The sequence below is a fragment of the Lissotriton vulgaris genome, chromosome 8 (genome assembly GCF_964263255.1).
Source record: "Lissotriton vulgaris chromosome 8, aLisVul1.2, whole genome shotgun sequence".
NCBI lineage: Eukaryota > Metazoa > Chordata > Amphibia > Caudata > Salamandridae > Lissotriton > Lissotriton vulgaris.
The window spans coordinates 18,623,431-18,644,993 of NC_141696.1; the positions used below are offsets into that span (position 1 = coordinate 18,623,431).

Genomic DNA, 21,563 nt, shown 5'->3' on the forward strand with positions numbered 1-21,563 from the left:
GGTTCAGGGCGCAGTAGAGTCGGTGCTGATTTCACGCAGAACTTCCGAGTTCAGCTTTCATTTAGCAAAGCAACCTCACAGGCTCGGCCTCAGCCTCGGAGGGATCCAAGCTATGGGAATAAAATATCCTCTCCATTTTACAAGCATGTTTAGGCAAAATGTAGCAGATCAAAGTGAGTGTGCTCAAGATCACCCTGAGTGTCAGCAAGGAGCTGGGCCCTCAGTGCCTTGAAGCCAGACCCCTGCGCGCTCCCGCTGTGTGTTACCTGCTCCAGGTAGAGGCTCTATTCTGGAATTCCGGTTTCGAGGAATCTCTTTGTTCATCTGATTTCTCGTGAGAGTTTCACTCAAGGAATAATTAACGGGAATTGACAATTAAGTCATCCCTGAATTCGAAGAAAGTGAGCCCAGAATGGAAGCTGCCATTAGCAGGGAGTCTTCCCTCCGCCACAAATGGGTGGGTGTGCCTCCGACCCGCCTTGAATCCGGACAGAGGTACAGGGGTGATTGACAAGGTGGACTGACTGCCCCACCCAGGGAGAGCTTAAAACCCACCGGGGCTCGGGCTCGGAGCATTCAGCACCCTCCCAGCATCACCATGAAGACTGCAGGCGGCCTCCTCCTGCTCGCGGGGGTCACCCTCTGGAGCCTGGAGGTGTCCTCAGCACCAGGTGAGAGACGCAGCACTTCCTTTTGACTTACAGCTAGTCTTCTAGGCGCTGCGTGTGAGGGAAGGATCTTTCATGACTGCAGTTGAATGAATGGCTTATTTTATTTACTCCCAAAGCACAGCTCTGGGAGTCTATTGGGGTCACATTGTGTATGCTGTCCGAGTGTGGACAGAGACCCTCCTGACAGCACCACACAGCATGTCACCCTCCTGCCATCACCATCACTGCATGTCACCCTCCTGCCAGCACCACACAGCATGCCACCCTCCTGCCAGCACCATCACAACATGCCTCTGCGGGGAACGAGATTTTGATATCAATTTATGATTATGATAAATTTAATAAAGAATCTCATTCATCTGTTTTGGACCGCTTATATCTGTCATTGAGGAAAAGACCACCCCCGCATTGGTTAGACAAACCCCATTAACTGACGCCACTCTGAAGAATCACTTACAACTGATGAAGTTTCAAAAAGTTTATATAAAGATTAATTTGAATACGATACAATCCACTCAGGATAAAATCTCAAAATATACAAAATACAAAATCAATTAAATATCAGCTGCTTAAGCTTCGGTGTGAAGTGGTTCCTTCTACGTTATCTGCAGTAAGATAAAAAATATCATCAAGTTAATCTGTCCCTACTCTATGCTATGTGACAATCCTACTTCGCAAGTTTCTTCCCTGAAAAGGTGTCAGCAGTTTGACTTCCAAAGAAGTTCAAACTCTCTTTAGCCTCTAAAGGAAATCTTAAGTTTCAGAAGCAGTACCCTATCTGCCTACCCATCCGCTCTCTAAGGGTCCTCGGCTTACTGCTCCCTTGCGCTCTGATCTCTCAGCGCATCTGCTCAAGGCATCTACCCTTGCCTTTCTCTCTCTGAGCTCCCTACTGGGCTGTTCGCTATCTTATCCCCGGGGTGCTGTCCCTAAAATACACAATCTGCATGTGGGTGGAACGCCCCTTGACGCCCACCACGGACTTTCCCCGATGATGTCAACTTCCTGCTTCTTCCATTGGTCCACTCCTTGCGTCGTCCGTTAAGTTGACCCTTCTCCTTTGGATGTCATCTTCATCATTTCATCGTCGACATTTATCGATTCTTTCAGATCATGTAACATATGAATTTAGACAAGGCCTTAACTCTATGTCTCTTAACTTGACCCTGCTAGGTCCTGTGAATGGTCTTGTCAAAACATAGTCTATAGTCAAAGTGTCTCTCCTCACGTTCGAGCAATAAGCTCCGTCCGGCATTGTCACCTTAACTCTAACAAGTGCTAGACTTCTCGGCTCTCCTGTCCACATCAAGCTATTTACGACCTTCACAAGACCACTAAATTACATTCATGTGACTATGCTCCTTCGAACTCTTGACCAGTTAGGTTATAAATACAAATGACCTAAACTCTTCCAGCATTCCTACAAAAGCCCTCTACACAGTATAACCTTTGGCATACATTTATATATTCGTACTTTAGCAAAAGCCTTAGTTATACTTAAACATTCTACATCAAATATATACTACATAGAATACGACTGTATAGAGTATAACCTATACATTTTCCTTGGTTACATCTTTATGTAAGTTCTCTTATACATTTATCCACGTTTCTCCACGTTTACACCTTTCCACGTTATTTCTCGCCGCTTCTCCCAATGTAAAGTTACACATTCAAGGTTACACACATACACGAATTCTACTGTGCATGTTCTACATTTCATACACATTTCTACATCTACCCATCATGTATACGGGCCTTCTAAATCTAATGCATGTTTAACATATGAATACACTTACATTTCCTATATTATGTTATCACTTTTCGTTGGCCTTTACGTTATAGTTGTCAACTGTACATTACGATATGCGTTTCATTCCTACGTTTATAACATATACGTCTAAATATGGTTACTATATACTATATATTCAAATTGCGCTCTCTCAGTTCCCCCCTTTGATGACTTTTAGGAGTCATCACTAAAGCAATTTGAATACCCCACTTATACCGAACTAGTTACATCTGTTCCTCTTTTTATCGATTCAAGTGTTCTCAGACTTTTATACTGTTGATCTTGTAGAACAGCTAGTCTCCTTTCTTGGTCTCTCATCGATCTTTGTAACTGGTTCGACCTATACCACTTATACAATTTTACTAAACCTACTAATGTAATTATACAAATTAATACTATTAATACAGGCTTCAAAATATACCAAAATATGCCTTTGCCTATATTAGCAAACCAACTTCCAACCTTACCCACTCCATTTCCTACTTTTTCCCAAACATTTACTTTTGATAAATCTTCAATTTCTTGATGAATCTGTGTAATGTTCTGTATGACTTTCTCAAGTGGTTTTGAATTATCAGGAATATATGTACAACATTCCTGAACCTTCAAAGCTTTACAAACTCCGCCTTCCTTTGCTAATATCACATCTAAAGCAAGTCTGTTCTGTAAAACCATCGCTCTAATCGACTGCATCTCACCTTCTACTAACATCAATGATCTTGCAGTACTGGCAGACAACCTATCCACGACTGTTGCTAACCTTCTAATCTTAACATCGTTAAGAATCAAACCTAACAATGGAAACATCGCTCCAAATACATCTCCTACTACTTCTGCATCTCCTACTTCCGTTTTCGTTCTCCTCGAAGCCTTTCCTTCCATGATCGCTAAATCCTTTGCATGATATATTTTGGGGAAGACAATTGCCAAGTAACACGAACCATACCAATTGTCTGGAAGCTTTACATAGGCATTTCTCCCACATACAAAATACACATTCGGAATAGCTTGCATCCCTTTCATAAAATCTTTCGTGTAGTACTCTAGTCTAAAAGAGTGCTCGCAACTAACTTCACCTACAAATTCACTCTCATAATACGTTTTGCTTCGAGTTAAACATAACTTTCCTTTCTGTGTTCTATCCAATGCTATTGGACCATTGCTACCTTTCTTTTTATGTGCCTTCTCTTCTTCTGTCCAATCTGTTTTCCATTGTCCTGACATTTTTAGAATCTTCTGCCGTCTGCATCGGTCATCTACTTGTGCTATAAACCTTTTCTCTACTTCTGATACTTTGCAAGTCAGATTATTTCTACGTGCATATGATGTATCTAATGTATCCCAAGGAAGAAAGAATTTAGCCAGTCTATCTTCCTTTTTGTAGTAGTCCCACTTATTCATTTGCTTATAATTCGGAACTTCAGGCAGTACCGAATCATAATTTGAAAAGTAGTACTCAAACCCTTCTCTACCATAGAATATACTAAGCAGTAAACTACATGTTATCCCATAAGTCAATGGGAGATGGTGATATCTAATGCCCTCGTCTACAGAAGCCGGCAATTGCATACAAACGTAGCAATCTTTGGCCTCCATAGCATCGATATATTCATACAATAATTTGGCATATGCATTTGACCTAAAGTTTCCCTGTGACTCATCTATGTGCAATCTACGAGCTTCATCTGCAAGAAACGCTTTTTCACGTGTAACAGTGCTCTCTTCCTTCCTTCCCACAAGAGCAGGTTTCAAAGTTGTTACAATTTTTACATTCACTATTCTTTTATCATTCTCATGTCCTGTTATGTAAGATATCGTTACTACTATGATTATGAGAAATATCACTATTGCTATAAGTGTACCTACTATACATCTAGCTTTTCTGTTTGGGTTGCCGTTCTCCATGTTATCAAAACAGCGTACCTCGTTCTCCAGCGAAAGTTCTCTTTCCAGTCTTTGGTTGCTTGTTTGCTTTCACAGTCTTTTAAAGTGCTTTTTATCAACAGGTGTCTTTTCACCACAATGTCTTTTTCTCTTTTCAGCAGCAGACAACCCTAGCCCTTCTCTGTCCTCTAAATGTAATCCCTAATTTTATTCTTCTTTCCACTCGGCGCTAGGTTATCTTCTTCTTCATAACATATGTACAAAAGTCTTTTATGCATCAACAATTATTGTCGGACCTGCAGCTTTCACAACAATAATTAACAGTTCAAAACGAATAACTTTTTCTTCTTCTTCGGTCATTTGCTGACCAACTGTTGGAAATCGTAGTCTTTTTAACACTAAATCTTGAATTTTACTCAAACGTGGGGGTCGGGGAAGTGTGAAAGTCAGTAACCCCTCAGTCTCAAGCCCAGGCGCCAACATCCATATCTCCACTGTCACGACTGGATCGAGAGTGGTTACTTTCACACTCTTCACTCTCCCAGATTTCTGTCCCCAATACATCTGCTAGATAAGTCCACTCTGGGGTGGCGTACCTTCTGCAGGGCACACGTACCCTTCTTGACCTTCGTGGACTCTCAGTTCCTGAATCTGTCGTCTCGTCCTCCTGATCCGATTCTTCAGCGATCGGGGCAAGGGTTCTTTCCTTCTTCCTTTCCGAACTTGGCCTTTTCCTTCTCTCCGGCCAACTGGCTTCTTCACTCTTTGTCTTTCCGCTCCTTGTTCCAGGAACTGTCTCTTGGTCACTCTCAGTTTGTCCGATATCTGTGTCGGATTCCCAATTACTTTCTTCTCCTGAGGCAACTTCGGTCCCACTCGTGTCCTGACCTTCGTCGCCCTGTTCCAACCCAGTTTCAGCTTCTTCGATCACCTCTACAGCTTGGCTTTCCCCCTCTATGGCTTCTCCGCTTCCCGCCGGATTTTCATCCGAGAGAGGAGCTGTGTCTTCTGGAGGTGTTTGCACTTTTCGGGTGTGTGAGGCATGTATCCAGTTTGGCAGACCTCCACACTTCACTGCAGTATTCGTTACAAGTATGACTTGAAACGGCCCTCGCCAACGCACGTCTAAGCAGTTCTTCCTGACATGCTTCTTCACCAGGACCCAGTCTCCTGGACTCAGGTCATGGCACAAGTCTTGTACTGATGGAACCTCTGCAGCCTGGACCTGGAGGGACACAGAATTAACGGCATCAGATAGTCCCTTGCAGTAGTCCAAGATCAAATCGTCTGTGATGTTCACTAGCGCTGCAGTCGGAACCGATGGCAATCTCATAGCTCTCCCCATTAGCACTTCATGTGGAGAGAGGCCTGTTCTTCTATCAGGTGTGCTACGTATACTCATAAGAACTACTGGAAGTGCGTCTGGCCAACTCAGGGATGTCGACGAACAAACTTTAGCCAGTCTGGACTTGATAGTGCTGTTAATTTGCTCTACGATCCCTGAAGCTTCCGGTCGATAGCTGCAGTGTAACTTCTGATCGATATTTAAAGCTGAACATAGCATCTTCACCACTTCGCTATTGAAATGAGTTCCTCTGTCTGATTCCAAAGAGGATGGCACCCCAAATCTTGGTATCAACTCTCTAAGTAACAATTTTGCTACTGTAAGTGTATCGCACCTACGTGTAGGGTAAGCCTCAACCCATCTAGAAAATAGACAAACAATCACTAGCACGTATCTAAGTCTGTTGCATGGAGGCATTTCTATGAAGTCAATCTGCATCCTATTGAAAGGCCCCCCAGACCTTCCTATGTGACTCAAGGTAACTGGTGTTCTCTTTCCCACATTTAGTTGCTGACAGATTATACATCGCTGACACACTGCTTCTGCCGCTACTCTAAATTTAGGGTTAAACCACGTTTGTCTGAATACTCTCACCATAGCATCTCTTCCTATGTGTGCTGATCCATGCAATTTCCTTGCCATTGGACTAATTAGTTCATTTGGTAAAACTGCCCTTCCATCGGCGGACACCCAGAAATTCATCTCACTCTTTTCGCACCCTGCTGTTTCCCAGCCCTTTTTCTCATCATCTGGTGCATTGTCCTGTACTGCTCTCAGTTCATCCCATGTATCCACCGTGTCTAACAACATGGTCAATTCAGTCTTTTCCTGGGTTCCCCCCACTTTTGTATCAGTGTGAGAATATCCCTGCTCTGCGCAATAACGCGCTACCTCATCTGCATATTTATTTCCTAGTGATACAAAATCCGTGTTTTTGGTATGAGCTACACATTTGACCACAGCTATGGCCATTGGTTTTTGCAAAGCCTCTAACAGTAGTTTCACGAATTCTCCATTCCTAATAGGAGAACCCGAGGAGGTCATGTAACCTCTTTGAGACCACAACTGCCCGTAATCATGAACTACGCCGAATCCATACTGACTATCGGTGTATATAGTGACTCGAAGTCTATCGCCTGCTAAGCAAGCACGAGTCAAAGCCACAATTTCAGCTACCTGTGCGGAGTGTATTCCTTCCAGGCAAGCGGCTTCTATAACTCTGGTAATCGTGCATACTGCATAAGCTGCTCTCAGCTGACCGACATCGTTTCTTACGCATGAACCATCAACGAAGAAAATTTCGTCTGGGTCTGTCAATGGCTCATCTACGATATCAGGTCTCGGTTTGGTACATAGTTCAGTCACATCGAGGCAGTCATGTTCTGTACAATTTTCGTCGTCTACTTCATTCGGAAGTGGCATCAAGGTTGCAGGATTCAAGACAGAGCATCTCTTTAGGGTCACATTCTCGGCAGCCAGTATGACCTGCTCGTAGCGTGTGAGCCTGCTGTTCGTCAGATGCTGAGTCTTCGTCCTTGTCATTAACAGTTCTACAGAATGTGGTACATACACTTCTAACGGATGACCCATAACTACGCTTTCAGATCTTTCAATGCTGACACCCGTTGCAGCTACGGATTTGAGACATCCGGGCAACGCTGCGGCTACTGGATCTAATGTAGCCGAAAAGTACGCCACTGGCCTGCGCGCATTTCCGTGGACCTGTGCTAGTACCGCTAAAGCGCATCCCTCTCTCTCGCAGCAGTAAAGCAAAAAAGGTTTAGTGTAATCTGGCATTCCTAAAGCCGGGGCACGACATAAGTCCTCCCTCAGCTGCAAAAACGCCATCAAACAATCTTTGTCCCATGGTACCGGATCACTTACTCCTTTGTGCGTCAGTTGTAATAACGGTTTTGCCTTCAGCGAAAAGTTTGCTATCCACTGTCGACAATAACCAACCATGCCTAGAAACATCCTGACTTCTCTTTGTGTTGTAGGCGCGTTCATTTTCATAATCGCCTCTATTCTGTCCGGAGACACCTTCCGCTTTCCCTTTTCAATCCTATGGCCCAAGTATTGCACCTCAGTCTTACAATATTGCAACTTACTTGGAGACACCTTGTGCCCGTTCTCGGCCAAGTGATTTAACAAGGTGATGGTGTCTTCCTTGCAAGCTTCCTCAGTTTCTGACGCAACTAGGAGGTCGTCTATGTACTGGACCAGAACTGAATTCTTGGGCAGTACTAGACTCTCAAGATTCCGTTTCAATAACTGGTTAAAGATCGATGGGCTCTCTGTATACCCCTGAGGGATACGACACCATGTTAGGACGCGATCTTCCAGCTTGAAAGCGAAAAGATATTGGCTCTCTTCATCTAATGGTATCGAAAAGAAAGCCTGACACAAATCTATCACTGTGAACCATTCAGCTTGGAACGGTATCTGAAACAATATGACTGATGGATTCGGTACCACTGGACAACATGAGACAACAATGTTATTAATCTTCCGAAGATCTTGCACTATTCTGTATTTTCCACTAGGTTTCTGCAAACCCATGATCGGGGAGTTACACGGACTGCCCACGATCTCCTTCAGTATTCCCTGCTTAATCATAGATTCGATCACAGGTTTGATCCCTGCAATCGTCTCTGGCGTTAGCTTATACTGTGGGGTTCTTGGGTACTCAGCATGGGGTCTTACCAAGATTTTTACCGGGTCTACTCCTTTGATCAATCCAATTTCTTCCCCAGTAAAATCCCATACCTCAGCTGAGACTTTCTCTCTTAGGTCTTGCGGAAGCTCCTCCACTGTTAAGGTAGGATAAAGTTCCACACATTCCCTTGAGTTTACAACTTTAAAATCTGCGTCCTCATCATTGGTCTGCACTTCTACTCCCTCAGGTGTGCAATGTATCGTGCAATTCAGTTTGCACAGCAAATCTCTCCCTAATAAGCACACAGGACTAGAGTCGCAGATCACAAACTGATGTTCGTCACTGTAATTCCCTATTCTTACTGACACTGGTTCGGTCAAGGGATTTGTCATCCTTTTGTTCGCAACTCCTACCACCTGTACCGTTTCTCCTGACATTGGCAGACCCGGGACTACCACAGATCTCAACGTAGATCGAGTGGCCCCTGTATCCACCAAAAAGGTTGTAGGACATCCCGCTATTTCAGCCTCTACGTATGGTCCTCTCTGATCTACTTCCAAGGCGGCTCCTAGAGTACAGTCTTCGTCCCTACTCGCCCGCTGCCCTGTAAGAGGATCAACGTAGTAACATTCCTCTCCTCCTACAAACAATGGCATCTGTCTGTAGGTTTTTCCTCCGTTCGTGATGCGAGGTGGTTGAGGAAACGGGGCTCGAGGAGTCTGAGTCCCCCCTTTGACAAGCCTGCCCTTCGGGACTACGGCTCCCTTAACCACGTTGTTCTGGACCTCTTCCTCCTCCTGCTCTAATTCCCCTGACTCAACATTGTAAGGACACTCGCGTCGCCAGTGTCCCACCTCATTACACTGATGGCATCTCGTTGTCTTTTTCAGTGTCGCGATATCCATTCTCGGTCTCGGTCTTTCTTCCTCGTCTCTGCTCTGATTATTCTGTTTCTTTGCCTGCGTTCCTGTTCCCTGCTGCCGTGGTTTATCCTTTCCAGCAGCTTGCATTTGCACTAGCATTAACTTTTCTTTAAGCTTCTTTGCTTTAGAGTCTATCTCGTCACTACAATACCTTGCATACCTCAGAATCTCGTCTAAAGGTTTGTTCTGCCAACAGATCAGATGCTGTTGGATCATTAGGCATATTTCTGGTCTTAATCCGAGGACAAACTTTGAAACAAACTGTCCTATGTCCTTGGGATCCATCACATCTAACCCGCTGTATTGCTTGAATGCTTTCAGCAATCTTTCGTAAAACTCATGCACTGTCTCTTTCGGCTCTTGGGTAGTCCGATCTATCTTTACCCAGTCTATGTCTTGTACCGGCACTTTCTCTTTTAGCCACGTTATTACTCTCTCGTATTTTTCCATGACCCTATCAGATGGACCATTCGTTCTGGCGTCTCTTGATGGCTCACAAGTGGGCCATTCGACACTAAGCTTGCATGCCGTCCATAGGTCTCCGGGTACTACGATATCGAACAGTGTGTTCAAATCGACCCACAGTACCTTTGAAATCTTCACGAATCTTTCTACCTGCTTATACCACTCGACAGGATTATCTCTAAGCTTTGGGAAGGAATTGGTGAATGCCGCCAAATCCCCCCTAGTCCAAGGCACATGAACGTAACTTCCGTTCGCGATTTCTCGCAAAGGGAAAGCTTCCATTCGCATCAAGCCTGTGTCCTGGGAACCCTCAAGTACACTCCGTCTAACGGAGCCCTTTCTGGACCATCTTTCCTCCCATCTATCTAGATCTCTCCATATTCTGATACTTACGATCAATTCCCTTATGTGTACTTTCAGCGCGATCGTTCTGCGGTCATCCAAATCCTGATCTGTGCAAGTTAGCCTGTGGTTACTCTGTAAAGCCTTAGTTCGTGACAGGTCTACCATGTACCTGTTTGCTAAATTAGATAAGTTCTCATGAACTGACCTCGCTCTTCGAGTAATATCTTTGGATAGAAACAGTATCTCATCTGGTGTATACGAGTTTAATCTCTCTAATGACACTGTACCGTCAATCAATTCATCCAGATCTGCCTTCAAACTCATCACATCAAGCCGTTTCGCTTTTATTTCGGCTTTCAGCATTTCAGTTCTATGTTCCTCCCTCATATCCCTCTCACCTCCACTATGCGCCCTACGCCTGAGCACAGGTGAGTTATGAGGAGTCTTCCTTCCATCTCTTCGTTCCCACCCTTCTAGATCCCAAGCCTTTCCATCGTCCCGTGGGGTGTGGTGGAATAAGGCTCCTTCCCCCAACCCTACGTTCCGATTTTTCGACTCGGTTTCTCCAGATGTGAGATAGGATCCACCGTTCAGTTCTAATCCATTATAACTTGCTTGTTGTCTGGTGTCACTTAACAAAATGAAAGGCCCTCGCCGATCTTCCGTGTTCCCGTGATCTCTTCCATGATCACCGGATGCATGGCGAGATGTTCCGCGACTCCCTAAATTCCCATGACTCCTTCCACTGTCCCCGGATGTATGTCGAGACGCTTCGCGACTCTCCATATTTCCGTGACTCCAATGTCTCGCATTCTCACCTGGGGCATGGTGTGTGCACCTGAAGGTATTCCGGTACTCCTGTGTCCTATGTTCCCCTTCACTGAAGGTGACGCGAGGCACTTCGCCACACCCTGCACTTTTATCTTCGCACATTAGTCTATTGCTGTTATCAGCGGGATAAGTATCTCTTCTGCTCTCTTGGCTTCCTCCCTCCCACTCGGGGCTGCTTTCGCCAGCTCCACAATGAGAGAGAATCCTGTTATCTTGCTCTCTCCACTCGGATCCCGTTTCTAAACCTTTATTCCGAGCCTCTTCGGCCGCATCCCATTCTCTCAGGTATTCCCTTAATTCCTTATGGGTTTTCGGTTTTGGTCCCCTTAAGTCCATTGGTCCTCTTCGACCTCCCTGTTCTACCCTGGGACCTGCTGCGGAATCAAATGGGGTACTCCGACTTATTGGTGCTCGTATCTGCCTGTGGGAATTCATTGTGGCATTCCTATCCTCCTCTTCTGCTCTTTCATTTTCCCATCGTGCCTGTTCCTCCTGCTGGACCCCTTCTGGGTTATAGATTGACACAATAGGGCCTATGGTGACCGGGACCTGCAAAGCATCCGGCATTTGGTATGACCTAGCGCATTGCGTCTCCGGCACCTTCTGGACCACAAATCTTCCCACCACTCTCTGTTCAGGACTAGCTTGGGGTATTTCTATGGTCTTAGTAGCGTCCCACTCTGATACCGGGATCGACTTATACTCTCCCCACCTAGTTCCGTCTACTTGCGGTAATATGGGACTCGCAAGTTCACCGCTATATGGAGGTGGTCTGTCTGTTAACAACCTGTCTATTAGATCCTCCTCCGACTCACTTTCCTCATCTTCCTGTTCTAGAGGTTTCCTTTCTCCCGTAGCCTCTATCATGGTGAACAGTTTGTCCGCTTCTATCTTTTGTACCCTCCATTTCTTAGCCTCGTCGTCCCATTTAGCATCCTGCACTGCTTTTACCGATCTTCTCACTCTTTCTTGTCGCCTCTTTACGCCCCTTTCGTGTGCTGTTCTAAACCACACACCAAGAGCTTCAAATTGTGTTGGCCTCGGTAGAGGTCTCATTGAAAGCATTGTCGCCTTCAGTTGGTTCAACACTTCTAATTTAAACGTTCCAAATCTTGGGAACGCTAGTTCTTTTTGCCCTTCTGTTAGCCTATGCCACTCGGAAATCCATAATATCGAGTGTAAGCCTACATTTACTGCCATATGATATGCAGGTGTGCCTTCTGGTGGAGCTTCTTCTCCGGCATATAAATTTCTCCTTTTCTTTTTAAAGATTTTTCCTAAACCCTTAAAACACTTCATTTTGATAACGTACGATATTTCTTCCTTATTTGCGTACTTGATAACAACCACCAATCCCTGTACGACTCTCGCTAATCAGCCTATCCCAGCACGGTTCTACGCCAACCGACCAATCTCAGCGCGGCTCTACGCTGACATCACTTGTCTCTTCTTCAGCAGCTTCCCTCGTTTCTCAACTCGTCTCCCAATTTCACATGCGTTTTCATTCATACATTGAAAAATGACTACTTCCGTCCAAGCGATCACTTTTCTCTGACTGTACGGCCACAGTCTACTGTAATTGCTACCTCAACTGGCACAGCGTCTTTCCTCTTACGGTCGGACACTTGCCTTAACTGATAGGTTACTTACACACAGTAACGTACGACCAGCGTCCGCTACTCATTCACTCACACATACGCTCCCCCTATCATCGGTCTGTCGGGAAATCAATGGTACCTCATGACCCCCTTTCAATGGTAGACAAATTACTCTAGGTGTTCGATACACCTGAACCACTTAAGTCCTCTGGACATAAGATTTCATCCAGTTGCGCGCGCTCACAACTTTCCCTCAATCACACTACAGGCATTCAACTCCGCTTGACATTACAACACAGGAACAACATAAAACACCGCAATCTTACAACGCATGACCCTTATACTCACTCTCGACCGACTCTGCTGTTTTTCTCTCGATGCACCATCAGCACCGTCTTCGGCTGCAATTCTTCTTCTGGTCGACGACGACTAGGGACCTTGGGGTAAACTAACCTGGCCTAGGTCGTCTTCCTCAAGAAGATAACCATCATACTCTGCTACCAACTGCGGGGAACGAGATTTTGATATCAATTTATGATTATGATAAATTTAATAAAGAATCTCATTCATCTGTTTTGGACCGCTTATATCTGTCATTGAGGAAAAGACCACCCCCGCATTGGTTAGACAAACCCCATTAACTGACGCCACTCTGAAGAATCACTTACAACTGATGAAGTTTCAAAAAGTTTATATAAAGATTAATTTGAATACGATACAATCCACTCAGGATAAAATCTCAAAATATACAAAATACAAAATCAATTAAATATCAGCTGCTTAAGCTTCGGTGTGAAGTGGTTCCTTCTACGTTATCTGCAGTAAGATAAAAAATATCATCAAGTTAATCTGTCCCTACTCTATGCTATGTGACAATCCTACTTCGCAAGTTTCTTCCCTGAAAAGGTGTCAGCAGTTTGACTTCCAAAGAAGTTCAAACTCTCTTTAGCCTCTAAAGGAAATCTTAAGTTTCAGAAGCAGTACCCTATCTGCCTACCCATCCGCTCTCTAAGGGTCCTCGGCTTACTGCTCCCTTGCGCTCTGATCTCTCAGCGCATCTGCTCAAGGCATCTACCCTTGCCTTTCTCTCTCTGAGCTCCCTACTGGGCTGTTCGCTATCTTATCCCCGGGGTGCTGTCCCTAAAATACACAATCTGCATGTGGGTGGAACGCCCCTTGACGCCCACCACGGACTTTCCCCGATGATGTCAACTTCCTGCTTCTTCCATTGGTCCACTCCTTGCGTCGTCCGTTAAGTTGACCCTTCTCCTTTGGATGTCATCTTCATCATTTCATCGTCGACATTTATCGATTCTTTCAGATCATGTAACATATGAATTTAGACAAGGCCTTAACTCTATGTCTCTTAACTTGACCCTGCTAGGTCCTGTGAATGGTCTTGTCAAAACATAGTCTATAGTCAAAGTGTCTCTCCTCACGTTCGAGCAATAAGCTCCGTCCGGCATTGTCACCTTAACTCTAACAAGTGCTAGACTTCTCGGCTCTCCTGTCCACATCAAGCTATTTACGACCTTCACAAGACCACTAAATTACATTCATGTGACTATGCTCCTTCGAACTCTTGACCAGTTAGGTTATAAATACAAATGACCTAAACTCTTCCAGCATTCCTACAAAAGCCCTCTACACAGTATAACCTTTGGCATACATTTATATATTCGTACTTTAGCAAAAGCCTTAGTTATACTTAAACATTCTACATCAAATATATACTACATAGAATACGACTGTATAGAGTATAACCTATACATTTTCCTTGGTTACATCTTTATGTAAGTTCTCTTATACATTTATCCACGTTTCTCCACGTTTACACCTTTCCACGTTATTTCTCGCCGCTTCTCCCAATGTAAAGTTACACATTCAAGGTTACACACATACACGAATTCTACTGTGCATGTTCTACATTTCATACACATTTCTACATCTACCCATCATGTATACGGGCCTTCTAAATCTAATGCATGTTTAACATATGAATACACTTACATTTCCTATATTATGTTATCACTTTTCGTTGGCCTTTACGTTATAGTTGTCAACTGTACATTACGATATGCGTTTCATTCCTACGTTTATAACATATACGTCTAAATATGGTTACTATATACTATATATTCAAATTGCGCTCTCTCACCTCCCTCCTGCCAGCACCATCACAACATGTCACCCTCCTGCCAGCACCACATAGCAAGTCAAGTCAAGTTGTTCTTTATTACGGCCAACATGGCCCAGCAAGTGCAAAGAAAAATAGATTGCAACAATGTTAAAATGACATGTTAAAATCCACACAAATAAAAGCAGTAATAAAATCCTGTACAGTAATTAAAAATTTCGTGTTTGAGTAAATTCCATCATACATCATCAATTAGCTGCCATGTTTTCCATTCTCCCCATTCTTCTTATCAGTGGTAAGCCGTAGAAGCTCATTGAGAAAGAATAAAGTGCATAGTGCATTAACCAGTCTATCTTTACACTCCTACAACAATCCTTTCTACTTTTCCCACCCATAATAGTAATGTACAAGTTTGCGCAGCTTGGAATGTGGTGCATCGTACATTTTGAATACATGGGGGAAACTCTGTCACATACTTTTGTATAAGTTGAAGGTCAATTCATATCTGTTGTTGACATGTGAGGGCCCTTCTTGTACACCACATTGAGAAAAGAAACCCTGCTACACAGTAAACAATTGGGGTCCTGGTATCAGTTTTCAAGATCCTGAACATTTCTACGCATCTTCTACTACCTAGATTTCTGCAAATCTGGTCAAGCCATCTCTTTCTTGCTTTGTTGTAGCCCGGGCACTCAAAGACGACATGAAGTTCAGTTTCATCACAATGGTTGCAGACAGGGCACCTGACCTCACTCTGCGCTTTCCATTAACAGTCATGCAGCGTAAGGGCAGGACTCCAAATCTGAATTCTAGAAACAACTTCCTAGCTGCCGTGGGCTTCATAAGATCGATGGCCCTTTCAAAGGCTGGAGTGGACTTCATTTCCAGAAAGGTTTGAGAAGATGTGTACAGATTAGGGTCAGAGTGGAGCAGGGACGTTCTGTAATCCATATAAACAGACTTTAGGTAATTCTTTGTAACACGGAGGCATGATGCTTCCGGGTCAGACCAACAATCCCCCATCCTCATACTAGTTAGCAGGCGCTTTATATGAGCAAACCAGGGGAGCTTTACTGCACCACTAATAGCTAGCACTTCCGTCAGTTCCTCTCTTTACATTAGAAGCTCCGAAATCGACCATAAACGTCGCGAATATAAGAGTGGTCTGAGGCATAGAACCGCCTCCATCTCCATCAATCCCAGGTCTAAACGAAGCGGAACTAAGGGAGTGCTGCGCGGCAGCCTGAAGAGGCTCCTAATGAAGCCGTTCTCAGACTGGATTAGGATTTCAGGCCTGCAGTGACCCCAGAGTTCTGCTCCATAGAGAGCGCCCCCACATGCCTGTACTTTGTAAATTTCCAATGCCGGGCTACCTGCACTCCTGCTTGTGTTGCTGAATACCTTCATTATTCCCCTGGTTGTTTAGGCTAGCTTTAGTGATGCTTTCCCAATGTGAGCCCCCCAGTGCATGGTGTCTGTAATTGTGATTCCTAGATACACAAAAGATGTTACTCTATCTAGGGGTTCCTTTTTTAGAATGGGGTTTGGACGTGTACCCTTTGGCTTATTAAAAACCATAAATTTCGTTTTCTGGAGGTTGATCTCAAGCCCTCTCTCCTTACAGAACAACTGAAATCTGTCCAACACCCTTTGGATCCCCATGGGAGATTTTGATACTAGAAGCGCATCGTCAGCAAACATCATTGCTGAAATGCTTCTCCCTGCTAGTTTGGGGGCATCTAGGTCTTTCACTTTTGACAGGACATTTATCAAGTCGTTTATGTAGAGGCTAAACAGAGTTGGGGCGAGTACGCACCCCTGGCGCACACCTCGTTTGATTGGAATGGGGCCCGATAGTCCACGGTCTTTGCCGAATCGTATTTGTGCAAAGTTGTTTTCATGCAATCGCTGGATGAGATGAATAAGATACGCCTGGGCTCCTAGGTTGAATAGAATGGACCATAGTTTAGCCCTTGGGACCAGGTCAAAGGCTGACCTGAGATCCACAAAGATCAGGTACAGACTGCCCCTCTCGAGACGAACCGTCTTCCAGTGGAGTAGTTGCAGTCTTAGGACCTGGTCCAGAGTTGATAGTTTCTCCCTAAACCCAGCCTGAAACAGGGAGAGAATACTTTCGTTATCCATTCAAGCTTGAAGTCTTAATAATAGGATTTGCGCAAAGATTTTTTGTGAGATGTCAATCAAACTAATGGGTCTATAATTACCCGGCATTACCCATAGCATGTCACCCTCCTGCCAGCTCCATCACAGCATGTCACCCTCCTGCCAGCACCATCTCAACATGTCACCCTCCTGCCAGCACCACACAGCATGTCACCCTCCTGCCAGCGCCATCATAGCATGCCACCCTCCTGCCAGCACCATCTCAACATGTCACCCTCCTGCCAGCACCATCACAGCATGTCACCCTCCTGCCAGCACCATCACAGCATGTCACCCTCCTGCCAGCACCATCTCAACATGTCACCCTCCTGCCAGCACCACACAGCATGCCACCCTCTTGTGGCTTTGACAAAGAGCACTTTGCGCCCAGTGCCTGTGCTGACAGCTAAAAGGCTGCAGACTCTCGCCTACCTTACAGAGGGTGCAGAATGATGTCAATATGGGGCGGCAACACTTTTTATGTTTTCACTACCAGACTTTGGAATTCTCTTCCACTGGAACTGAAAAGAAAAATTGATCTGTTGGCCTTTAGGAATGCACTCAAAACATGGCTATTCAATAGATATTTTTTTTTCCTCTTAGCAGTTCTTCTCTGAGCTGGCACCTAGACAACCACGGGTTTTACATGTGCTCTATAAATCTCATTTAATTTCATCAGAAGAAGACTATGTCAACCTCCTACACAGCGGCCAGGCCGCACTGGGGTAACCTGTCATGTACTCTAGATGTCAGGCCTGAACTCGAGGAATTGCAGGATTTAGATAGACGAATTGAGGGGATATTTACAAGGGAATGGTGGAGCGCGGCATCTGTTCCGAAAACATAGGGCTATGGCGCATTTACAAAGATACAGCACATGCCTGCGTTTTACCTAGCGCTGGCGCTAAATTCAGCTGCCTAGCGCCAACACAGGCACCCTTGCACCATAGTGCAAGGGTGCCTGCATTGCAGGGAATGATTGTTCATGTGCTGGAATGTGTCCCTTCCTGCACATAAACAATCTCTTACAGCAATCCCCTTTCATGCCAAGTATAGCGTGAAAAGGGGTCTTATTTACAAGGCAGTGTTAAGCCATGTAAAGTGACTGAACGCCACCTTGTATATAAGGCAAAGCCCTATTGCCACCGGAATATCTGTAAAAGTGACAGCCCTGTGGTGATGGGGGCTTGTAAATATGCCTCTGAGTATGTTGTTGCTCTGATGCAGCAGCAGTGGGTAATAGAACCCTTTTACCACGGATGCTGCCTCCTCATCTCCTGGCTGCTCTGGCCGGGCTCTTTCTGATCAGCCCTGGAGGGCAGGGAGCACAGCTGCAGTGAAGGGGAGGCACAGAGACTCAGACCACATACACATTCATTCGTTCTGCGGCAGCAAGTCCTACTTGGCAGCATTTGTTTAGATCTGAGCAAGAGGCAGCTTTAGATGTTTACACACACACTATAATAAATAAGCAATGGCAAAACCATTAGTCCTGTTGTTGACTGCAAGCCCACTGGCTTTGCCATTCTTTTTTTAAAATAATTTGTAAATCTTCATTAAAAATCATTTCAAGAGTGTCTGCCTGAGCATGCGTATGGACAGGGCCCTTTCTTTGAATGTTTTTGTAATGAAGTTTGAAAGAAACATTCAAAGTGGTCAACCACGCATGCGCATGGCCATGCGCATTCTGTATCTTTCAATGAGATTATAACTCACTCATGACTCATCTCCCAGACATGGCGCGTGGTACTGCACGCGGTGGCAGAAGTTGGGCAGCAGAGTCTAGAGAGCGACCAGGCAATACATTTTTTTTTAAAAAAAAGCATCCATCAACATCATTGTCTGGGGCAGACAAGGGAACTATTTCTTAGTGCAAGTACCCTTCAAGCAGAGTGGACAATGCACAGTGAAGGGGGCTGATGGCTCAAGCGGGCTGTCCCAGGGCTCCGCGGTGCATGCTGGGGCGGCCAGAAGCAAAACAAGAATACACAAGAAAGACCATGGGTGAAGAGGGCTGTCTGAAAGCCCATGTAAGAAGACAGCTCATGTGTATCATGAAAGAAAAATCAAAAGTGTGCAGATGTTTTTATTGATTTTACAACATATCCAATAATCAAAAATATTTTACAAACATATAAAAATTAAAGTTGCCACGGCACACCAGCCCTGCCACTGAATTGTGCTACTTTTTCAATGTTTGTGAGCAGGTTTTCTAGGAAAATACCTTCATGATTAGTGCGAGGCAGCCAATGGGTTTAGTGCCAATATCGGCCCAAACCCAGAGCTTTCTTCATACAACACACCCTTCCACCAATAATCGACAAAACACAATTTGATGGAGAAAGTTGTTGCAGTTTTATTAGCATAAACATTATGCCAACGTGTTGGGTTATCTTACGGGAGATCCAGAGCAAGCCGCCTCTCGCGACCCGCCCACCTGATGAGCTATAACCCCCGCGGTGTTAACCCTGGGGGCGTTGTCAGTTTTGGGGGGAAGGTCTAACCCCTCCCCCGGCGAACCCCTCGTCCGCCCAATACTCACGCCCCTCCCCCCTCGGGGGGGCAGAGCGTTGGCAACCCCCCGTTGCTCAGGTACACAACCGCCCAAAGGACTAACGGGGCACCGTCGGTCCTCCAGGATCCATCGTGGATCTCCCTGGGGGATAATTCGCTCACGCACCCTTCCGGTGCTCATGTAGAGGGTACCCTTCTGTACCTTCCTGTATTGGATCGCCCTGTAACTCCGCCTGCAACACAAAGACAAGTCATTAGTATCAACAACCCCCCCCCCCGATCTGCCCAAGAGCAGGGTAAGCGGATGGGAGGGAAAATGCAGGGCAGTCTTCTAGACCCGCGATGCGTGATCAGCCAGGGGGAGGGGGTGAAAGTCAGCTCGCTGCTGCAAAGAACAAAGAGGGCGCTCGACCCTCCCCCCTAGCCTATATAGCTGTTTAACCCCTCCTCCAGGACAGGAAGTGACATCACGGGGGACTACTGGTCCCCCCAACCACTAGACCGCTCAGGGTCTGTGCCACCTTTGGTGTCCCGGGGCAGCCTAACAGAGAACGCTGGCCCGCTGCTGTGGGGGGGGGGGGGGGGTAGAAGTAATATGTGAATGGACTTGAGCAGACCAATGGATGAAGAGTGCTGACCCAACAATTTGTATTTGCACAAGACAATCAGAGATGTGTTAGTCTCATAAAAAACACAAATGAAACACACCAAATTGACTTGCAGGTTATACTTAATGTAGAGTCACTCTACACCAATATTCCCCAGGCTGCCACTCTAGGAGCGGTAGAGAGTGCCCCATGATCAGGGTAGTGGACGGCAGACACTCCGGTCACCTTTATAATGGAATGCGCCACACTTGCCCTCACCAGAAATGTTTTCCAATTTGGTACAAACATTAACCCACATTTTCATTTGTATTATGAATTTATAAATAGAATAAAATTATGAGCTAAGATGTCCAGTTGAAGAAATAGTTTGAAATTTCCTTGCTTTCCATTCTTTTTCAGAACCTCATGATGATCATGGCGGCCATGGAGGAGGTGGAGGTGACGGTGGAGGTGAGTCGGAACAATGTAGTACTGCCTTGTAAACACCACATGAAGGACCCCACATCCCACTTCAAGGGAAATATCCAGGATAATGCTTTAGCAAACTAGTTTTCAAAAGAGAACAAATAGAAGTAACGACAATTATCCTATAAAATTAATAGCTGCCCAAGTTCTAGTTTGCAAGTGTACAACAGTACCGTGTTGATTTGATTGCTAAGCTGTTTGGCGTTTAGATAAATATCCATCCCATGATGTACACATGTAATTGAGATTTTATTAGAACAGTGAAAGAAAAGCTGCAGTCAACACCAGCTGTACAAGACAGGACCAAACAAAAGCTTAAGGCAAATACACCAAAACCAACAAGGAGACAAAGAGAAGCTTCGAACCAGACAAGGGAATATTCCTCAATGGTCTTGCCACAGAAGCCCAGAAAGCAGCCAGCCATGGAAACTTGAAAGAACTCTACAACATAACAAGGAAACTCCTCAGCAGATACAGAAAGACAGAAAGACCTGTCAAAGACAAAACTGGGTAGACAATCATGGGTCACAGAGGCCAAGAAGGAAAACAGACGGAGAGCTTTGAAGAACAGCTGAACCAGCACATGCTGCAGTCTCCATCAGACATACAGCCCACTTACGAGGACTTGGCAGTCATCTGCAGCACACCAACTGAGGAAGAAATATTGCAAGCCATCAAACATGGGAAATGTTAAGGCACCAGGGCCTGATAACATTTCTCCAGAGACACTGAAGGCAGACATTGAAACATTGGTAGGCATGCTCTACACCATGGGGCAGATTTACAAGCCCCTTGCACCCCATTTATGCCGCCGTTGCGTCACTTTTGTGATGCAGCGGTGGCGCAAAAGATGTGCCATGCTGCGGGTATTTATGACGTGACCCATATGAGAGATGTGTCGCGTTGTAGCCCTGCGCCAGTAGTAGGCGTTCCTGCGCAGGGGGCGGAAAAATCTACAAGATTTCCCTCAGTCACTTTGGGGCCTATGCTGCTTCAAAACCCTGCGCCTGCTTGAAGCAGGCGTAAGGCTTGGCGCAGCATTAGTAGAATGGCCCCCCCAGAGCATTGCTGGAGCAGTGTCGCGCATGCGACGCAACTCCAGCAATTCGCCACCTTTACGGCACCTATGCGTGACGCATCTGTGCCAGTTTTGCCCCATGGTGCAC

General features: G+C 45.3%; 1 protein-coding gene across 1 annotated transcript in view; it reads left to right on the forward strand.

Moving 5' to 3' along the window:
- Nucleotides 1–586: 586 nt before the first annotated feature.
- LOC147693249 (uncharacterized) overlaps nucleotides 587–21,563 on the forward strand; it is a 79,947-nt gene continuing 58,970 nt past the window's right edge. Inside the window, exons 1-2 of the mRNA XM_086933204.1 lie at nucleotides 587–671; nucleotides 20,332–20,382. Coding sequence (XP_086789330.1) covers nucleotides 599–671; nucleotides 20,332–20,382 — 124 coding nt within the window. The 5' untranslated portion in view covers nucleotides 587–598. The remainder of the gene's footprint in view (nucleotides 672–20,331; nucleotides 20,383–21,563) is intronic.